This window comes from Anser cygnoides, chromosome 8, assembly GCF_040182565.1.
Source record: "Anser cygnoides isolate HZ-2024a breed goose chromosome 8, Taihu_goose_T2T_genome, whole genome shotgun sequence".
Taxonomy (NCBI): domain Eukaryota; kingdom Metazoa; phylum Chordata; class Aves; order Anseriformes; family Anatidae; genus Anser; species Anser cygnoides.
The window spans coordinates 33,569,846-33,591,061 of NC_089880.1; the positions used below are offsets into that span (position 1 = coordinate 33,569,846).

At 43.0% G+C, this 21,216-nt stretch overlaps 3 protein-coding genes across 9 annotated transcripts in view; 1 reads left to right on the forward strand and 2 right to left on the reverse strand.

Annotated features, from left to right (window-relative positions):
- Window positions 1-2,659, reverse strand: part of ERICH3 (glutamate rich 3) — a 35,310-nt gene extending 32,651 nt beyond the window's left edge. The window contains exon 1 of the mRNA XM_067001877.1: window positions 779-2,659. Within this exon, the coding sequence (XP_066857978.1) occupies window positions 779-1,341 (563 nt within the window). The 5' untranslated portion in view covers window positions 1,342-2,659. The remainder of the gene's footprint in view (window positions 1-778) is intronic.
- Window positions 2,660-3,987: 1,328 nt separating this feature from the next.
- CRYZ (crystallin zeta) lies at window positions 3,988-12,114 on the reverse strand. Of its 3 annotated transcripts, none has more exons than XM_048062049.2 (9): window positions 12,095-12,114; window positions 9,885-10,009; window positions 9,388-9,540; window positions 7,696-7,859; window positions 6,820-6,871; window positions 5,281-5,430; window positions 4,753-4,854; window positions 4,562-4,657; window positions 3,988-4,282 (listed from the first exon to the last, which is right to left on the reverse strand). In XM_048062049.2, the coding sequence occupies exons 2-9, from the start codon at window positions 9,999-10,001 to the stop codon at window positions 4,121-4,123; spliced, it is 996 nt and encodes a 331-aa protein (XP_047918006.2). In that variant the 5' UTR covers window positions 10,002-10,009; window positions 12,095-12,114; the 3' UTR covers window positions 3,988-4,120. The 3 variants fall into 3 exon arrangements, with proteins under 3 accessions (XP_047918006.2, XP_066857984.1, XP_047918005.2); XM_067001883.1 differs by lacking the exon at window positions 12,095-12,114 and adding an exon at window positions 11,632-11,752; XM_048062048.2 differs by lacking the exon at window positions 12,095-12,114 and adding an exon at window positions 10,953-11,097.
- Window positions 11,662-20,883, forward strand: TYW3 (tRNA-yW synthesizing protein 3 homolog). Of its 5 annotated transcripts, XM_067001888.1 has the most exons (7): window positions 11,662-11,979; window positions 12,111-12,194; window positions 16,819-16,917; window positions 17,771-17,842; window positions 18,129-18,262; window positions 19,468-19,566; window positions 19,679-19,906. In XM_067001888.1, coding segments are annotated over exons 1-7 (663 nt in total). In that variant the 5' UTR covers window positions 11,662-11,805; the 3' UTR covers window positions 19,680-19,906. The 5 variants fall into 5 exon arrangements, with proteins under 5 accessions (XP_066857989.1, XP_066857987.1, XP_066857990.1 ...); XM_067001885.1 differs by lacking the exon at window positions 19,468-19,566 and having other exon boundaries at window positions 11,704-11,979; window positions 19,679-20,883; XM_067001886.1 differs by lacking the exons at window positions 17,771-17,842; window positions 19,468-19,566 and having other exon boundaries at window positions 11,692-11,979; window positions 19,679-20,883.
- Window positions 20,884-21,216: the final 333 nt, after the last annotated feature.

Below are 21,216 nucleotides of genomic sequence, written 5' to 3' on the forward strand. Positions count from 1 at the left end.
GTTGCATGGCCTTGAGCAAGTTACATTATGATTTCTTTATTCAGAACATTGTCCGCTGAAACAGAACGTCTCAAATCCTGCCGTGGATATGGAAATCTGCAGAGGTCCTCAATCACAAATATCGAGGAGCTCACATCAACTTGGGGAACTCTGGAAATTCAGAAACCTCCAGAGCTGGGTCAGACAAGGAGGAAGGCGCAGGGCCAGGGGCCACTCAGGCCCCGGCATTACAGAGCTCGCCTCCGCAGGCTGCCCGAGGTCGGTCCGAGGCATGCATCACAGCAGCCAGACTCCTCACAAGCATCCAAACCACTGCTTTGTCCACACTGGAGCGCAAGAAAATACCTTTAGGTCTTTCAGGTCGTTTGCAGCACTTAAAGTCGTTGCTCTTACAAAGCTGAAAATGCACATAATCATTAAGAAAGAGTCGCCTACCAATTCAGACCCTTCGGGTAAGCTGTCCCGCTGCCCGAGGTAGCAGGGGAACGAGTACATTTGCACGGTGACTCCTGCAACAGATTCTCACCCGGTTCCTCGTCTCCCCCGGCAAAGCAGCCCCGCCGGGCCGCCCCCGTGCCGAGCCCGGCCGCGCTTCACCGCGGAAAAACCGACGGGAGCCGGAACATCGCGGGGCGCCGGGGGGAAGGGTCGGCACGGGACGGGGCGGGACGGCACGGGACCGGCGGCTCCGCGCCTCCAGCCGGCGCCTCAGGCCCCGCCGCGCCGCCGCCGGGATCCCCGCCGAGCCCCCCGGCCCCGCGCCCGCCGCCCCACTCACCCCGGCCGCGGGTCGCTCATGGCCGCGCCGGGCGGCGGCGCCCAGGGGCAGCGCTCGGGGTCCGCGCAGCGCGGCCGGGCGGGGGCCTCGCGCTGCCGCCGCGTCCCGCGCCGTTGCCGGGGCACGGCCACGCGGTGACGCCGCGGGGCGGGTCCGGGGCTCCCCGCGGGCGGGGAGCGGGGCGGGGAGCGGGCCCTGCGGCGTTCACGGCCCCGCCTGGCACGGCGCGGCGCGGCCCGAGCACCCTTCCCTCGCTTCCAGGACAAATGGCAAGCCCCGAGGCACGCACGTTTGCGAGCTCTGCGCTTGCTCGAATAAGCGAGATGCGATTCTCCCCCCCCCCCCCAAGTGCTGCACTTCCCCTCTTCCAGCCGAGGCACAGCCCCCGGCAGCACCCCTGTGAATGGCCGCCTGCTGTCCTCAGGCCTTCTGGGCTTCATTCGGACTTGTCTTCTGTAAAGGAAGCGCCCACCAAGAATGTCAGCATCCCCGAGTTTTGTGTTTGCTGCCCCTCCATTATGTCCCGTGAGCTGCCTGCACCGCACCGTGGCGCAGGAAGACATCAGGAATACCCGCAGGGGACCCCATGACCGCAAGGCAGGGGGAACGCTTTCAGTTACTGGAAAGCCACGGGAACAGGCTTCTGGGCACAAGATTACCAAATACCAGGTGCTTTTCAGAAGAACTCCACTCTTCTCTGCTTCAGAAGCACATACAGCAGCAGTTTGCAGGCTGCACCCACGCGTCTCCGCAGCACGCGTACCCGAGCTGAGCCCGCCGAACCCCAGCCTTCCCTTCTGCCTGAGCGAAGGCCAGCACAGAAGCGAGGCTCTGCAACCCGCTCCCGGCCCTCGCGGCAGTGTCAAGCAGACTGCCGCTGGGAACCACTGCCTCAGAAGCCCCAGCTGATGAAATTGGGACAAGTTGCTGTAGCACAACCTGGCTGACAGGATTACTCTGCCCCACTCAGTTGCCTGCGATCCTCATCCTCTTGCTCCATCCTTTTTGCCCCCACCACTGGAGGCAACATCTAAAACAAGGATTCTCCATGTTGATGGACTGTACGGATGGGGTAGCACAGATCACATACACCTAAAAGATTAGGCAGAAATGTGACTAATGAGGGCTCTAACAAATTTAACTGCAGCAGCTGAAGAAGTTGTCTAGCCGAGATGATTGTCCCTTCACTGCTCATTAGTGTCTCTCTGACAGCGAACGCAGCCTGGAACAGCCATGAACAGCTCCCACTTGCAGACCATAATGAAAGCGAACTTGCACTAATACACAATAGTCCTAATATGAATTACTGTAACTGAGTCATGGGCAAATTTAGGTTCCTCTAGGGAACCTGCTTTGGCAGGGAGGTTGGACCCGATGATCTCTTGAGGTCCCTTCCAACCCCTACAATCCTGTGATTCTATGATTCTTTGAAATTTGTTCCCCCCACCCTTGGTATGACAGAGGTGACAATGTCTTACGCACCAGCTGGAGCCCAAAATTACTTTTGCAACAATACCAGCAATAAAATTCTGGTCTCTCAAATATGTATCTCCTGCACTTATACTGAAAACACTCACTACAGCTTTCTTACTCCCTCCTGCATTTTGTGTTCAGTGCTATGCCATTATTTTTATTCATTTTTTTTCCAATATTAAAACACCCCTTTCCATTTGTGCAAAATATCAAAAATGCACAATAGAATTGTTATTCTACATTTCTTCACAAAACAGTCTGTTATGTTTTCTTACTTTGCTATGTTACCTTTGTACAGAGAAGCCAGCAGTGTAATAACAATAGCAGAGCTACCCTGACACCTTGTGGTGAGCAACCCCACAGCAGACACTGCTCAGGACAACTCTGCTCTGAAATTTCATCTCTTAACACTATCTATCTGTAATACAGAAACTGCACTAAGCAAGAAAGGGAAAATTGTAAATCATAAGCCTCTCATGTAACACCCCCTGACCAAAGGTCAAGCTAAAGAGTATTTAAAAGCATACATTATAAGTAAAAACAGGGAGGAAAAAGGAAAAAAATCTGAAAGAAAAAAAAATATTCAGTTCTTTTCTACTGCAGCTAGATATGTATTTACAATTAATCAATTCTTTAAGGCCTTACTCCAAATAACACAGGTACACGACTTAACACTCTCGCCCATCAGTCACCCCTCCAGTATCAGTTTCCCCCAAAACATCCTCACCATGCTTGAGCCACACTGGGTCGAATCTCACCCTCCCTGGCAGCTGTCATCAGGGGTGTCCCTGCCAAGGGGTGGGCTGTCAGTGTGCAGGCAGCTGACGGAGAGTCTGAGTCCACACCAAGAAGAGGTGGCTCCTTTTATGTGGACTTTGCTGAGTCCATTCAAACCAGTTAAACATGAATCTGGTGCTGTTGATGAGCTCTGCTCAGCTCATGTTTCAGGTCGTTACTAGCACATATTATTGTCTTCGAGTTTGTAAAACACTTGCGTTTTTTCATTCCCTTTATCTGTGTGGTCTTACAATAGTGGTCCACTAAGCATTAAAACAAAATGTTAAGATCTGAGGAAGAGACAGATTGTGGGCCCCTCTCTTACCTTAATACTTTAACAATGGATTACAAACATGGAGAAGAAATCTAGACCCTTCAAAAGATTTTGCAAAAGAAAAGGCTACCCAGCCATTTCCCATCAACAAATCAGCCACTTCTGCCAACATGATCAGTTGAAAAGCAGCAAATATTAGCATACAGCTTCAGTGTTACCATCCCTTTGGATTAACTGTGACACTTTCACCTCAAATACTAAGTCAGGTACTCCAAGGATGAAACTGCCTCTGCTTTCAAATAGTTCATATTTGATCCATCTTTTGAGATGGAAAATGAACCACTTTGATAATAAAAGCTTTGATTCCAAGTAAATTCTGTGACAAAGGATGAACAAAACATTAGCTAAAGAATTTACAGTCCTAGTTACATGCATATAGTAAGCTACATATATTTGTCTATCTGCTTAAAAAGCAGGCTTCATTTTGCACTACTTATAGCTTCCCTGTAAAGAGGATGATCTCAAATTCCAGTTTAGATACCAGTTTCCCTATCACTAGGTTTCCATCAGAAGGCCGCATCAGCAGAGAAAAGTTATGATTTCCAAATCAGCCAAAAAAGTTACAAAAATTAAAGTATGCCCAACTCAATTTCTTAGAAAAAGAAAATGGATTAATGAATCAATGTAATTAATTAATGTAAGCTAGTATTTACTGTTCCTCTAAAACCTGATCAAAAGCATATTTTATAAAATATATTCAATGAATCATATAAGCAAAGGTGCAGTTAGAACAGCTAGAAAATAAATGGAGGAAGACTTTATGGAACGAGCACCATCTTTCCTCGAGCACCACTGCTATGAATAATGTCTTCATGAGCCTTAACCACTTTCTCCAGTGGATATTCGGAGCCTACAATTGGTTTCAGCCAGCCAGCTTCTATGCCATCAAGAAGTGCTGTTGCACATTCATGCCTCTCTTCCTACATAAAACAAAAGACAGCATTTACCACAAGGTGTTTACATTTTAGAAAAGTATTAATAATTTCTGCAAGTTTTAAACCAAATTTTACAACCCAAGAATATTTTATGATGTTCTGAGATGAAATCAAAATGTAAAAGAACAAATAAACAAGTTCCTTCCAGAAAAATTATGCTTTCTTTACCCCTTTTAAAATAGATAAACTATTTCAACAGGAAATACAGAGGTACTGGAATAGGTCGATAGAACATTCTTTAAAATAAAAATGTTATTTTCATACCTCAGTTGCAAGGAACAGACTAACTCCTATTATGCTAGATTCTTTACTCATAGTGTCTCTTGGATTTATCTCAATGGTACCTCTACAGCCCACGACCTGTTACAATGAAGTTAAAAGATAATTTAAGATATAACTGTTGAATTGCACTGCTAAATATGCAAAACTCAAGTCAGTGAGTTTTATATACCTACCATCACCCTTCCTGCACAGGACAACAAATGCAAGTCAGTAGCAAGATTGATGTTGGAGAGCATTTCTATTATTATATTGACTCCTTGCATTCTCGTGTATTCCTATGCAAAATACAATAACATGTTATTAAAGTCACTCTAACTACTGCTTTGGTGCTGTTGCATATTTCATATGCTACTGATAACATATATTTTGCAGTTTATTATTTAATTTTTATATACAGGCTTTGTAGTAAGGCTGAGAGTTAATAATTTTAACTTTAGCAAATTTTGATAAGCTGAATTACGATACGTTATCATATTGGCATTTGCTGAAATGCGTAAGTTTTTAAATGCCATTGCCTGTGAAGAAAGCTCAGTTTTTCTGATCTGGAAAATCTTTTCTTCTTGTAGCAATGAATCAGGCAGTTCACTATTGCTCCTAAATAAATGTATTTTTAAAAGCTTCCACGAACAACTGTTTATATATTTTTGTAAAGTTAATAAGAAAAATAGATGCTGCATCAGCTAGGCCTGATACATACATACCTTTATTTTATCAATGTAATTAGCTTCTCTGTGATTAAATACTTGGTGAGCACCATTTCTCAGAACAACATTCATGCCTTCCTCAGTTCCTGCTGTACCCAAAACCTTTAAACCACAAGCTCTGGCAATTTGACATGCTGCTATTCCCACCTGAAAAAGAGGAAGAAGGAAAAATTAAAAACATTTTGCCTTTTCTTTCTTAGCATTTTGATATTTGATAAATAAAATTTATCAAATTTTATTTTATTTTTATTTGATTTATTTACATTTATTTGACTTAGAACTTAACCATTTAAAAAGTTGGCCTGATACTTTTTCATCTATAATAGGTAATTTGGATCGTAAGGATAACCCAATAGTCTTGGTAAATGAAAAATATGTTTCTGGAGACACAGTAAAATTTTGTGTTTTGTTGTGTGGAAAAGGGTGGACTTTTTCCCAGTAGCAGATCATCAGATTTTAATTATATTAAAAAAAAAAAAAAAAAAAAACACCAACAATTAAAATGCATTACAGCCAGACCTATTATCAGTGAAAAACTCAAAAGGGGGTACATTTTTAAGAATCATTATGGAAGACAGCATGACTTTACAGAAAAGATGCAGCACAAACTATCTTTTCTCTTCAGCATGTGATTCATCCCTATATGTGTATCTCACAGCTTTTGTAAATGTCCCCTTAGCAAAGGGTACAATTCCACAGAAAAACAGATTTGGACTATATGTTTCAGCAAACCAAAAATCAATATATCTTTTCAAGAAAGCAAGTAAAATATGTAACTATAGAAACACTACATTTAGCTTATAGAAAAAAAAAAGAGGCTATGATGCTGAATGTCATTGCAGTATCTTAGAATGATATCAGAATTCTTCCCCATATGAGACTGTCAAAATCACTTTTTTGCTGTCTACCAAATAATTCGTAAAACTGTCACTTTATAGCAGTTGTTTGGCTCATCAGTAGAAGCTGAACAAGAAAGTGCAGAGTATGAGACATGAGTTAAATTCCTATGTTGTGTGACAGAGATATAAATTTACCTTGTCATGTAAAACGAAGGAAAATTAGATGTGCAATTTCACATAGTATTCAGTCATAAATTTATATGTTCCAGTATCTCTCCGTGGGTAGGCAGCTGTTAGCTAGTAGAAAAATATCCCAGAAATGCATAGTTGCTACGTAACAGTGATTACTTCTCAGAGAACTGAAAACATCTTGTATGTATTTTAAAATTACAGCTTTTTATTATTAGCTTCATCTGAAGAAGACTGATTATACAGTTTCTGGATCAACTTCCAACTGCAGCAATGTGTTTATTATGTGACTTCTTTATTAGGGGCCTTATGCAATCACTCATGCAGTTTCATTGTTGTTAGGGATAACAGGGCTTTCGCTTTAAGAAAAAAGTATCCTAAAGTGTCTGGAAGAAAAACCTATTTTGTTAATCAATTTATTTATACAAATGTGACCGTAAATCAGACAGAAGCAGATAGAAGGACAGAAAACAGTATTTTCTATGACCTGCGTTCTCAAAATACTTACACCCCCACTTGCACCATGCACTAAAACACTTTCCCCTGCTTTGGCATGGCCTCTGAAAGGAAACAAAAACAAACAAACAAACAAAAATAAAATACGGACATTACAATTATGATACATAATCAGTAAATATTAGAGTGCATATACTGACATTAAATATTATCTTTTACACATAATTATTTTCAGTTTATGTTATGACTAAACAGATATAATCAGACTCTCGAAAACAAGGAGACAAAATAAACTTTTTAAGTAACATACAGTTATGTCAACATGCAACTGGCAGCACGTAACAGTCTGATACTGAACCCTAATTCATGATCTTCACCTGCTAAAAAACTTAAAATAAACCACACTAGTTTTAACCATTTGTTCTACTACACCAAACCAGACTTTCAATTCTAAGTTCTCATCCAGCTGACATGGAAGTCTGGCTTTTACTCATTATACAGTCCTGCAGACAGGCCTATATAGAGAGTCTCTCTACCAGAGAGGCTCATAAAGAAATGAGATGATTCTGCTCTACAGCGCATTGTCAGGTTAATTAAGAATTAGAACTATTCCTGGTTTTCCTCCCTAGCTAGAACACCAGTGAGCACTGAAATAGAGTTGCACATTTTATTACGTGATACATACTGAAGAAGCCTTTCCACATCTGTTCTCTTAAGAAGAAACACTTAACAGGAAAGTACAGTCACTAGCTTCTAGGTAATAATCATCTGACAATTCTCTCAGTATAACAAATTTAACTTAAGTCTTTTAAACATTTTGCACTCACTAGCGTCTCCATCCCCCCACTTTACAGGACAATGAAAACATGGGCTTCAGTATTTTAAATGTTCAAAAGTAAAACGCAGAAGCTTAGATTTGGCAACTTACTTTTGGAAAAGAGCACGATAAGCAGTGAAGTAGGGTATTCCAATTGCTGCTCCTTGTCTGAAGTCCAATTTATCCGACAAAGGAAAGACTCGATTAGCTGCAGCAACTGCATAATCTGCATAACCTCCAGAGATTGTACCAATGCTAAAAACCCTGTCTCCTTTCTAGAAAGCAGGGAAAGGAAACAGAGAAATTAAAAATTTGTCTTACTTCTTTCTATAGTAAACATTAAGAACCAGTTTGGTCTATTTCTAACAGCTCTCCCGTTAAAAATGAACTGTTATCTTTGCCACAGAGAAGATTTTTATAAATGCTAATGCATACAATCAATGTAACAACAACCATATAATTTCATAGATTTGTGTCATAATTACTGCTCTACAGTGCTCTACAGTGTAACACACAAACCTACTGTCTCGTTAATATTAACCTTAATAAATTTGAACATCAAAAAATTCCATCCACAGATTCCAAATGAAAAAAAAGTTTTACAAACACAAAAGAAAGGTCTCAATTATTTTTGTTTAAAAGTGGAAAAAAGATACACTCTTAATATACCCTAAAGTAAGTAAATACTGCAGCTGTTCTTCATCAGCGAATACCCAAGCCATCAATTCACTAGGTTACGCAGCAAACAGACCACCTAACACTGCACTTTACATGTGTGCTTAGGCGCTTCAGTCCTGCTGGTGGACTGGAACACCAGCCGCTGGGGGCCGGGTAGGTGTCCCACCCGGTGTGTATCTGCTCGCAGAACACCATCATCATCCATTTAATGTCACGGTTACTGAGGCCTGATTTTTCTACTATTTGCGTGTCGACTGCCATAAATACACAGCACGCAGACTACTCTCTCTTTTATTCAAGCAATGAGCATCATGATTTCCATAAGAAACAAAAAGCAAACATAGCACATACAGCAAGCTACTGATAAGAAAACACGAATAAACATGATTCTTCCCTCTGGATAACCAAATCTCTCACCTCTCCCACAACAGTTACACAAATTTGAAGTTGAGAAATTCCAAAACGATTTTAACAGTAATTTATACATTTGTCTGAGACCAACAGTCTACAGCAACTTGAAAGGAAGAACAGATGTAAAAACTATGTAAATTTCATAGGTATCTTTTAGCAAAATGATAATTGCCTTCTCTTTTCCAAAATATCCTCCCCCCCTAAGAAAACCTAAGTAAAATTACTAGACTGTATTTGACCTGTCTTAACAACAAAATATGTAATTTATGCTGGTTTTTTTTTTTTTTGGTCAGCAAAATAAGAGCTATTTTCATTTCCCCAAAAGCTATACAGAATTATTTAAGTTCTGCATGGAATTACCAAATAAGCAGCATACAATTTCATATATTTCTGTGATGCCATAAAAGTACTTCTGAACCACAACTTCTGTACACTTGATATCATTGCTTTAAGCAGACAAACTGAAGTGCCTTGTCCGAGACCTTGTAACTCTTGGGGGTTCACAGCAGCCTAAAAACCTTCCCCACAACTCAGTCTGCAGACACTGCATTGCCAGTATGATCCTGCTGCAAGCTTTTACCAGTCAATGAAACTGATTTTCTCCCCCCAAAATAGATTAAATTATTATAAGCAATAAAACAGAAACAATAATAAAGCAATCACACAGAGAGGATTCAATAAACAGTAATGAATTAAAAAGCACTGTATAAATACCTTGAACGCTGTCACATGTTCCCCAACACTTTCAATCACGCCAGACACATCAGAGCCAGGAGTATAAGGTAAAGCTGGTTTTCTAGCGTAATTCCCAGAACGAATATATGTCTCAACAGGATTTACCCCACAGGCATGGACTTTAATTAATACCTAAAAGAAAGTAAGTTTGTTAAACAATAATTTAAAAGGTTTAAAGTTTAGAATTCACAGCACAGTATCACAGCATTTTAACTAAACTCTTACAGTCAGCAAAAAAACAACATTGAACTGAACTAAATCAGCGCTGAACTAAAGCTATTTTCATGCAATCCTTTATGTGGAATGTGTACAGCATTACATAGAACCGTTTAAAAAACAAACATCTGCTAAATATGATGTCTTGGACAGTATTAACAGGCTGATCAGCAAGTACAAACTCAGGATGAAAAGTGTTGCTTTGTATACTTCACCATTTACACTCTAAGTGTAGCTATTCAGCCATACAACTCATATACCTGATTTTCTTTTGGGACAGGAATTAAAACATCTGACTGGAGTTTAAGCACTTCAGGGCCACCAAATTCAAACACTCTGACAGCTCTCATTACATTTCTTGTGGTTGCCATAGCCATCACAATATCTGGAAAAAAGACAGAAAACCACCTCCTCTCAAGCAACTGATTAAAACAAGCCCCACTCCTGATTTAAATTTTGCTTTAAAAAAAAATCTCCCCAAAAGGCAGAAAAATAACCCCACCATTTGCAGGACTTAATGCATATCAAGAGTCACATGCAAATAATTTATCTGTAGAAGTATTTCTACAACAGCTTCTGCAAACATTGCACTGGCTATACCACATGCAGAGACGTGTGGTACTTTGGGGAAAAGCACTGTCAATGTAGTATTACCTTCTTGCACAATAAACCTTGAGTTGCTGAAGAAAAGCCTGTTGCACACTGGCTGACTGGCTAATCTAACCAAGTGGCACTGCAGTCCCTGCTTCGCTTACTATCAAACTCATGTGCAAAAATGAAAAAAAAAAGCAAAACAAAAAAAACAACAGCTTTCAAAACTAAAAGACACCGTTGGATATTAAAATAAGTCAGGAAAAAATAAAGTACAGATTCCAGTTCATAATTCCAGCTGGATTTGGATTTAGCCACTGCAGCTGAATGCAGCAGAGATGATATCACAGCCCCGCGCACTGATGTACGTGATGACAATTTATCAACACGTCAAGCCGGGACTATCCCAACTGCATCCATTCGCAAGGTATTAACTAACACCACAATCAAAGCACTTCTGCTGCATGGAAAGTTGAATGGAAATCCTTCAGGAATTTGAACCGTTCAGACATAACCTTTACTGGGCACAGCAAACCCCCGCGGGACTGCACAGCCGGGTATGCGGTGCCGCAGGAGACCTACGGGTCGGCCTCGTGGTCAGCCCTGGCCACGAGCGTAAGGACGGTGGCAAGACGCAGGCTTTCTGGCCACGGGCAGTTTGAGCTTTTAAACATCCCTGACTGCTCCGCTGTGCTTCCCTCCTAACGCAGACCGTAACGCTTCCAACGTCTGGTTACCCGTCCGAGCCGAGAGGGCCGGCTACAGCTTGTCGCAGGGGCGCACGCTACGAACGGGTCCCCCGGGAGGCGGCAACAACCCGCGCCGCGCCGCCAAGCGCCAGGTACGAGCGGGCGCCGCGCCGCAGGCCAGGGGCGGCCCGGGGGGCGCGGCACCGCACGGCACGGCACGGCCCGGCCCGGCACGGCACCGCACGGCACGGCACGGCCCGGCACGGCACGGCCCGGCACGGCCCGGCACGGCCCGGCCCGGCACGGCCCGGCACGGCACCGCACGGCACGGCACGGCCCGGCCCGGCCCGGCCCGGCCCGGCACGGCACGGCCCGGCACGGCACCGCACGGCACGGCACCGCACGGCACGGCACGGCACCGCACGGCACCGCACGAGGAGAGGAGCCGGGCCCGGCTTCTGCGGCGGGTGGGCCCCGGGCTCCTCGGGCCCGGCCCCGCGACAACGCCCGGGTGTGGGCGGAGGCCCCGCAGCCGCGCCTCCGGCCGGCCCCCGCCCCGTCAGGCCCCGCTGCATCAGGCCCCGCCCCGCCGCCCCGCCCCCGCCCCACGTCCGCGCTCTCCGCGGCCTGCAGCGCCCGGCCCCGGCCGCCGCCCGCTCCCGCCCCGGCGCCCGGGGCAGAGCGGAGGCCCGGGGACAAATGCCGGCCCCTCCCGCCGGCCGCGTACCTCCGCCGGCCCCGTCCCGCGGCGGCAGGCCGGCCTCCGCTGCTCGGCGGCGGGGCGCGGCCGGGGGCGGGCGCCGTACCTCCGGGCGCGTACCTCCGCGGCCCCGCCCCCGCGCGAGGGAGGGAGGTTTGGGCCTTGCGGGCGCCCGTCGGCCGCCGCCCCCCTTGCCGCGCCATGGCGGCCTTCGGGCGGTGGAAGGCGCAGCGCCTGGCGCGCGCGGACGCCAGCCGTAAGGGCGCCCTGGACGAGCGCGCGGCGCCCGTGGTGCGGCTGCTGAACGGCCGCGCGCGGTTCTGCACCACCAGCTCCTGCGCGGGCCGCCTGGTGCTGGCGCAGGGCGGCGCCGCGGTGAGCGCGGGGCGGGGCGCGGCGGGGGCCGCCGGGGCCGGCGCGGACGCGGGGAGGGGGCCGGGGCCGGGCGGGGGCGTCGCGGGAGGCCGCGCGTCGGGAGCCCGCCCGTGACCTGCTGTCCCCGGCAGGAGGACGCCGAGCGCCGCGGGGCGCCGAAGAAGGGCTGCGCCTGGCTGCTGGTGACGCACGAGCCGTGCCGCCGCGACGAGCTGGTGAGCGGGGCCGGGCCGGGGCCGGGCTGCAGCCGCGCTGTCTGCGCGCCCCGGGGCTGCCGCCGCGCAGCGAGCTTCCCTTCAGGCGCTGCGCTTCGCCGCCTCTCGGCGCCTGTCGCGAGGAGAGCGCTCTTGCGCCGCGCTCCCCGCCGAGCCGTAGCCGCAGCCGGCGGCCCCGCGGCAGCGCCTCCCTGCAGCAGCGGCCGGCGGGAGACCCTCCCCCAGAGAGGAGTTCCGTAGCCTAAGGCAGGGATATTTCCTTTGAAAACGCTGCCCGTATTCAGAATAAGCACGGTTGGTGTGTTGTTCTTTTTTTTTTCTAACAAGTATTCTCCCCTTCCTGAAAGGCTCCTTGTAGAATAACTGTGTTTTGCATCTGTTCCTTGTTTTTCCTGCTTCTTGGGTTGCCAGCGAGGTATCAACTGGAGGTTAATTCTGGTTTAAATGCCTTCGTCTCCAAAAGTAAAATAAGACGTAATTTTTGTAGGATACTTGCTGGTATTTTTACGGTGATGACTGAGTCGTTAACAGCCAAGGCTGGGTTAAAGCAAAAGAGCGTGTGCCTTGTTAGTACCAAATTGCTACGGGAAAATAGGTATTGGCCTAACAGGAGTTCCAGGGCAGCACCTGAGATGACGCTTACTCCACGGGCAGGATGATGCGGCCTTCGTCCTGCTCTCCAACAGTCAGAGCCTGAAATATGCGTTACAGCAGTAACTGTAAGTGCATCCTTCAGAATGGGTCAGTTCTGGTTAACAAATATTTCTTGTTATCGTCGTTAACGTCCATAACCTGTGGCTATTTCTGCTTTGTTGTTTTGGTCAGCAGTTTAAGAAGCAACCAAAATTAATTCCTTTGCTTACATTAAAGGCAGACATGTTTAGGTTAGCATGCCAGGGAGTGAGTGTGTTCATTTCGTATGTAGTAGCTGCTTCGTTAAAAATGGTCTTGAGCCCAGCTTGCTGTGAGAACAGCCCTCGTTTATAAGCGGACACTTGAAAATAGTGTAACAGTGAATCTCTTACACAGCATTTTTAATTTAGTGTCTTAAAATCCCCTGAAATATAAAAATAAATATATTTTTTTATTTTGCTTTCAGAATACTATGCCTTCTATGTGCATTTCTTTCCATGGTCTGTCCCAAAATTGAAGCAGTTACAAGGCCCCAAATTCCTTCTCTCAAATCACAGCTTGCTCTGCCATATGCATACGTTTGCACACATGCGTATAAACAATTTCCTCCAAATATTCTTATTCACTGGTATTTGTTTTAGCAGAACAGAACTTGCTGCTACTTCCATCAGTATATTTCAGGCTGAGTAGGACACAGTAGGATGTTGCTATTGACTTCTGTAAGAGGAAATACTCTGATCTTTCCCGTTCCTTTAGCAGGTAAACTGGAATTTTTTAATGCATGAATTGTAAGAAAAATGTCTTTGAATATTTTTTAAGCACCTTTGATAAAGGTTTGCCAGTCCAATATTTAGGAAATGAGAAGGGAAGTCAGAATCATATACTCTGATTTGCTTTTCAGCTTTCAAAGTGTTTGACTTCACCATGCATGTTAATAAGCATGAGATGTTTATTTTATTTTTATCCCAGTATCCTCCCAGTACTTAGAGAAAAAGCATTATGTATTAAGGACCTCTTCACAAGGTTATTGACGTGACACAAGCATAATCTCAGAATTACACAAGTGACATAAAACTGGTGTACTTTTTTTCCTTCACAATTTACTGGTGTGAGTTTCAACCACCTTCAACTTTGGATTTTTTGATGTGTGTACAGCAGAACTGGGGTAGCCAGCATTTAGTACTTCAGGATATGCACATGCAGAGTGTTCAGTTCTACCAGGACCTATGTGTACATAGTTTAGTCCACCCGTATGTATGGATGGACCTATAAAGTATGTCTTCAGCTGCTGTTTATTGCTGACAAACCTTTCAATGTGTTAGTACAGGATACCTCACAAGTACTTGACTGTGAGTATAAGGTTTCTCACGAGTGCATCATCGCTCATCCCTGTCTCGTGAGCAGGTTTTGCCAAATGCAAGAGGCTGTGTGCTGTTCTTGTCAAACTGTAACTTACCCAAGCTAGGAGCCATACAACATGGAAGTGAAAGTGTTTGCTGCAACACAGACATTTGCTCTTTCTAAAATAGCGGCCGTTTTCTGTGTTAGTAAATGTGCTGCCGTGGTTTCATTAAATGATATCAGTCATTTTCTGCTTCATATCTCAATCAATTGCTCTTGTGGTTGAAAGAGGGATTTTCATCCTTATGAGCTTTCTTACTTACCAGTGACAGATACTTTCTGTCGTTTCATGATAGCAGTTAAATTTTGACTGTTTAGACACTGGGTTGGAACTAGACGATCTTCAGGGTCCCTTCCAACGCAGACAATTCTATGATTCTGTAACGTGAGGTACCTCCTCTGTTCCCACTAGGTATTCTCCCATGCACTTAACTGGGAGCAAGTCTGGGCCTCAAGGTTTGTAGAATTAATAGGGAACTACTGAAAGTAATTTTTTATTAATTAGAGTTTACAGAAATTTAATTGATTTAGAAGCAATAAGATGATGATTTAAAAAAAAAAAAAAAAACTTTACCAAAAATGTTTTGTTCCATTAGTAAGCTTTCTGATGAAATAAGTATCGTAAGACAGCTTTGAGGTGGTGCTAACAAGCATTGATAATTTTAGCCAATATGGCTTTTGTAGCTATTTGTATTCTCACTGGAAACCTACCTCTAAAGTATCTGCTAAATTAATTAGCTTTTGCAGAGGAACAGAAACCCTTAAAAACACTCTCACTGGAATCACACACGCTGCTCACAGCTAATAACGCGTTCTCTGTTATAATACTTGTGGCAGAGACAAGTCTGTCTAGCTTGGCTTCCAACCACAGTAAATGCCAATCATTTTGCTGAAGCAGGACGCTGTTGCTCAGATGGCCAGAACTGCGTTTCAAACAAGGGAAAAAATCTGAAAAGGCAATGAACGTGTTGATGTCAGGTCCTGGCCTGTGTTAAGCCCCACGAATGCTGGCTGCTGCGTGTAGTGGTACCCCTGCAGACACCAGCGCAGCCCAGACAGACGTGACACGGCGCGGGGGCCTCAGGGTGCACACAGCCGCCTTGTGCGGGGCCCTGCAGGGGAGCTGCACCGACTCCGTGTAGCCTTCTGGATAAGGAAGCTTTTTCACCACGTTAGCACGCTCTCAAGCAGGGCATGTGCACCTCAGTGGAACGCTGTGTCAACACAACTGGTTTCCAGGTCCAAGCAAACGCTTAGTAAGTCAGCTTAGGTATTTCTGTACAACACTGCATTATGCACTGTTGGTCATTTCTGTTTCTCATCAGCTTTAGCGCAGCCGTGGTTACTTGGCATTTTTTAAAATCTGGCACATAAATTACAACTTAGACATTCAGGAAGACCTGCTTTCAACTCAAAATAAGAACATTTACAGATGGGATGATGCATAAATACATTTACATATTTTGCAATGTTTAAATGAAAAATGTGTTACTTCAGCAATTTTCTTTTATGTCATCGTGCCTTTAAAAGCATGTGAATTTGATTATTTCCTGAAGGTTTTATTGAATATTTTTGTCTTACAGAAAAGATGAGAGGCTAGATGAAACAAAAAAAAAAAATACAGGAAAGTCATTGAAATTTCTCAGGTTAACGTAGCAAGCTTTTAAGCACTGTAAATCAAAGGAAGTGACGGTGAACAAGAGCCCTAAATACAAGCAGTACTTAGGATTAAATCATAAAATGGAGTAAATAATACAACTGCATCAAAGCAGTCTTTCTGAATGGAAAAAAAAAAAGTCCTATCAGCCCTTAAGGTTGCTCTACATAAAGATAGCATTGAAAACTAGAGAAATTGTACTAATATGCTGTATAGAATGTCATATAGTTTTTTCCACACTTGCAAAACCAGAAAAAAAAATGTCACTAGCATCTCATTCTTCTACCAGAACTTAGGTCTTAAGGTAACTTCTTGAATTGTTTAATTAAGTTTTGTGGTTTTTTGTGTCTTGTGTGTTTATATCTCTAATTTCAACCCCTGAAATGTTTTTCTTTAACTCTTACACTGTAGGCTAAGCATTATTGTTTAAACTAGGATTAAAATGTGATCAAATATGTTAGGCCATAAATTCAATTGGCTGAAGCCCAGAAAGTTTTCTGAAGTTGAGAAATACATTTCAGAAAGTAAATGTCGTTGTTGGTAAAGAACAGTGTAACAAAACAAACACCTGACTTCTCAGGTTCCATCTGATTTCAGTTAAACAGTCCTCTTGCCATACTGTACTGACCGTATGAATTCATTTGAATATACAAAGAAATAAACAGGGAAGCACGTTAAAAGTTTTTGAAGTCTTATCTTACCATGAATTTCTGTTGAACCTAATCAGTTTAGCAAACAGAATTGTGGAAATCTGTGGAATTTTTGTGCATTATGAGCAATGAAAAATTGAAAGCAGCTGAAAGAACAAGATAGCTTGGATCTCATTTGCTACGTTTTTAATGTGTGCTTCATATGCTAACTATTATTTTCATTGTTTTGGTACTAACAATACATATTTACAGTATTAATATAAATGCTTCATGTATTTTTCAGATGACAGCACTAGAAAAAGCCACTGGTGATGTTGTGTTCAAGTTCGAACCATTTGTTCTTCACGTGCTTTGTCGAGAGCTGCAAGATGCACAGCTTCTGGTAAAATTACATCAAGTAACAATGTAACATTGTTGGTCTGTTATATTCCTTGCTAGAAAAGTAAAAGTATTGGCTCTTGAGTAAGTTTTAGCACTTGAAAACAGTCCCAGATGTGCTATATTTTTAACAACTATGGTAGTAAAAGCTGATGAAGAAAACACAGCTTTAAACTTAGGAGAGACTTTGCTGTACTTTTTAGAAAACAAAATTACTTAACTACAGTTTAATCTTCTTGTTTGAAACAGGTTGACTCGTAAAAAAAAAAAAAAAAATTAAGCAGTGAGCCTGGATTGCTTTTGCTGGCTGAAATTGATTTTTTTTTTTTTCAAATGTTGTTTTGCTACTGGCCAAGCCATTTGGCTCCAGCATTTCAACTAGTTGAGTAGCACCTTTGTCTTCTGCTTTTTCAGAGTGACTCTGGAGAGCAATGCATGACGGTTTTGTTCCTTCATTAATGGAGAGGAGAGTTGATTAGGTTCTTTTAAAGTACTGCTGCAGTTTTAACTATGAAAGTGTTGTATGATTGTCTGTATGGTTACCAGCTCTTCAAGATGCAATAGTAAAGTGCCAGGAGGGATGTAAATGGCCCATCTGGATTAATGGTTTAGGATTAGACAATCAATTGGCTGTGGTTCTTTTGAAAACCATCCATAAAAATTTGTGGCTCTTTGTGGGTTTGATCTTAAAACCATCTCAATGTAACTATTACTGCATTAAATCAGGGAAATGGTTTTGAATAAGTTCTTTTTTTTTTCCCAAAACTGAGTTTATAAATTGCGTTGCAATGCATCCCTAGTTATTTCTTGCTGTGAAAGTTTATATGACATGTTAACGACATCTATTTGTGCTGCAGCATTCAGTGGCTATTGATTCTGGGTTTAAGAACTCTGGTATTACCGTTGGCAGAGGAGGAAAAATTATGATGGTAAGGACTTACCCTCTTACCTGTAAAGAATATAAAAAATATTTCATTAATGTTAACCTCAAATATTTACAGTTTAGACTGTGGCTCTTAATGTGAAGCACAGCTATCAAAGAGAAAGCTATTGCGAAGAAATAACATTGTTTTATTTGACTGCAAACTGTGTGGATAAGCTTGGGGGTTTTGTTTGGTTGTTTTTTGTTTTGTTTTCCTGTAACGAATTGCACATATTACTTACATAACCTTCAAAAAAAAAAAGTATTCTAGAGAAATCTTTCTGTGTTTTTAGGCTGTCCGGAGTACTCACTGCTTAGAAGTTCCATTGAGCCACATGGGGAAGTTGATGGTCTCTGAAGAATACATCGAATTTCTGATACACGTGGCTAATCGGAAAATGGAAGAAAACACAAGGAGGATTGACAGGTTTGTTAGATAATACTAATCCTATTCATGACATCTAATTCCAAAAGTGAAAAATGCATTGAGGGTGTTATTTAAGGGGGGAAAAGAAGTAAATAAACATACCCCAGATGTCTAAATTACAATTTCAGTTAGTTCTTTTTAGCTCAGAAGACTATAAACTATTGAAGCAAAAAACCTATAAACAACGAGTTTGCAGACTGTGTGTTACTGAGTGTTGTGGTTTAACCCGGCTGGCAGCTAAACACCACACAGCCGTTCGCTCACCCTCCCCCCTCCCTCTCTGGGATGGGGGAGAGAAACGGGAAAGTGAAGAGTGTGAGTTGAGATAAAGACAGTTTATTAAGACAGGAATATAATAATAACAATAATAATAATAGTGATAATGATAATAGTATTAATAATAATAATGTGTAAGAAAACAAGTGATGCACAATGCAATTGCTCACCACCCGCTGACCGATGCCCAGCCTATCCCCGAGCAGCCGGCCCCCCACCCCGGCCAGCCACCCCTATATATTGTTTAGCATGACGTCAGATGGTATGGAATACCCCTTTGGCCAGTTTGGGTCAGCTGTCCTGGGTCTGTCCCCTCCCAGCTCCTGCTGCACCCCCAGCCTGCTCGCTGGCAGGACAGAGCGAGAAGCCGAAAAGTCCTTGGCCTGGTGTAAGCACTGCTCTGCAACAATCACAACATCAGCATGTTATCAGCGCTCTTCTCATCCTAATCCAAAACATAGCACCCTACCAGCTACTAGGAGGAAAAATTAACTCTGTCCTAACTGGAACCAGGACACTGAGTAGAATTTAAGTGTTTTTTTCCTAATGATTACAGCAGCATTTGTTTTTCTAACTCAGTTCAGAAGTATTCAGAATGCAATGCACACTTTAATCCACTAAATGCTTTGTATAGTTTCCAAAACCAATGTGCTTCATGAAGGTGATAGAAGGCTACACTCTAGGGGGTCTATATGTTTATTTCCAGACGAGGAACAGAATAGGCAGAAGAGCCAAAGAGCATGAAGATCAAAAGGATGCTGAGGAGACACCTATATGTAATAAGATCAGTTTCTTTTTATATGTCCATATGATCATCAGTGCCATCATTCATCAGATATGTGACCTGATAACATTCATGTTTTCTGTAAGATTAATTGGATCTTAATGGGACATGAATATATTCACTAATAGACTTGTATTATTTGTAGCATTGTGGCATCACAGAGAAAAGTGGAACGACATACACAAGGACACGTGCTTGTATTTCTCATTTTTCTTCCAGAATTGGCTAGACCGTTTCAACATTAGTAAGGATTTTCTTAATATGTTTTGATTGCATTCCAAAAGCATTCATTTCTCAGAGTAGTTTTGCAGATTCTGAGCAAACCAACAAAAATAACTACATGCTTGTCTTTCTAGATTCTACAAATGCTTACGGTTAGCTTTGGAGGCAGACAGTGCAAACAACTCTCCTTCTGAGGAGACGGAGAAGTATCACTCGGTGTACGTTCACAGAAGAAAGAGAAAGACCATTCAAGAACAAGATGTACACACCTCTCCGAAGGATCATAGTGAAGAATTAGAGCCTGAGGATGATCCAGATAGTAACCTTGGTATTTTTGCTGAAACCATGATGTAGACTAAGGCATTTGAAAGCAAATGGCAAACTGGATGATAATTATAATGTTCTTTATAAGAGACAGAAATTGCTCTAAGTAGTAACGCTCCCATGGACATTACCAGAAAGAAAAATAATTAAACAGAATTGTGGACAGATGTAATGCCATAGAAGCACAGGAAACAAAACCTCAGTGTTGTTTTTTTGTGTTTTTTTTTTTGTTGTTGTTAATAGCACTGTTGAATTAACATTCTCTTACTGTGTTTGTCAGTTATCACAGAAGTAACTGGTTTGCTATAGCCTTTGGCCCTGTTCTTTATAGAAGCATTTCCCTTTCAATTGCTGGGTTTAGGCCTGCTGATTTTTTTTTTTCAGAGGAGAGACTCTAAAAACTGTGTTGTTATCCTTGAAACTTTTTAGACCCTGTTGGAACTCAGAAAAGTGTGCAGCAATGTAGATGGCCCTTTCAGAAAACACAGCCACTCATTAGTCAGCTGAAGTATAGTACCTGGTCTGGAGGTTAGTACAGAAAAGAAAAACTTAAGTATGGCTGCATGCAGACTTCAGCCTTGTGCCTCCAGGATCCCGTGCCAACTATTGCACTGAGCAGCAAGGTTAGCACTGTTTTCTTGCACTTTACTCTGTTTCAGGCTCCAGCCCGGCTGTGTTCACCTGTTCTGCTTCCCTTGGCCAGGGGCTATTAAGTGTTACTTTTCTTTGCATCTTTTAGCCAACTCTTTAAACTGTTATTTCATTAACTCACTTAGATACATTTCTATCTGGTCAGCACCCAGCATCAGTCCAAACTGTCGGGCAAAAAGTCAACCAAGTATATGCGAACAAGCTTTCTTACCAGGGTATAAAATACTGACACGCCTTAAATGTTACAGATGTTTGCACTGTTTAATCTGTATATATTCCTGTATTGTACCTCTGAAAAAGTCAGTGCATACTGGAGTTTATTTTACAGAAAAATGATGAATTTGTAAATTTTAGCAACAATGTATTCTGAGCTGTTGTTTTTATGAGTGAGTGGTAACTAACACTGCCTCACAGGACCCTGACTGAAGGAAATGGTTTATTTGGTACAGTTAGGTGGTTGTCATTGTTTCCATTACATAAACCTATGTCTTGGGGACACTTTAATTCCACTGTAAAAAATTTGGCATGCAAGGTAGCAGTCAAAGGGAAAAGTAACTGAGGGCTTTAAATAGATTCTGAAAGACGGGTTAGACTGTGTCTGCAGTAGCAGGCTCTCCAAAACAAAACAAACAAACCAAAAAAGCTCATGCCTTTTGTGGAGTTTGTTAGCTTTGCTAACTTACACATTGAGCACTTT

What these genes read in the sequence shown, in the direction of transcription:
- CRYZ (XM_048062049.2), bottom strand. Translation starts at nt 10,001, where the DNA reads ATGGCTATGGCAACCACAAGAAATGTAATGAGAGCTGTCAGAGTGTTT. An exon ending in CTGTCCCAAAAGAAAATCAG is followed by an intron (nt 9,541 to 9,884) that starts GTATATGAGTTG and finishes ACTTTCTTTTAG; the next exon opens with GTATTAATTAAAGTCCATGC. An exon ending in CCTGTGCAGGAAGGGTGATG is followed by an intron (nt 4,658 to 4,752) that starts GTAGGTATATAA and finishes TCATTGTAACAG; the next exon opens with GTCGTGGGCTGTAGAGGTAC.
- TYW3 (XM_067001885.1), top strand. Translation starts at nt 11,806, where the DNA reads ATGGCGGCCTTCGGGCGGTGGAAGGCGCAGCGCCTGGCGCGCGCGGAC. An exon ending in TGCAAGATGCACAGCTTCTG is followed by an intron (nt 16,918 to 17,770) that starts GTAAAATTACAT and finishes TTTGTGCTGCAG; the next exon opens with CATTCAGTGGCTATTGATTC. An exon ending in GAGGAGGAAAAATTATGATG is followed by an intron (nt 17,843 to 18,128) that starts GTAAGGACTTAC and finishes CTGTGTTTTTAG; the next exon opens with GCTGTCCGGAGTACTCACTG.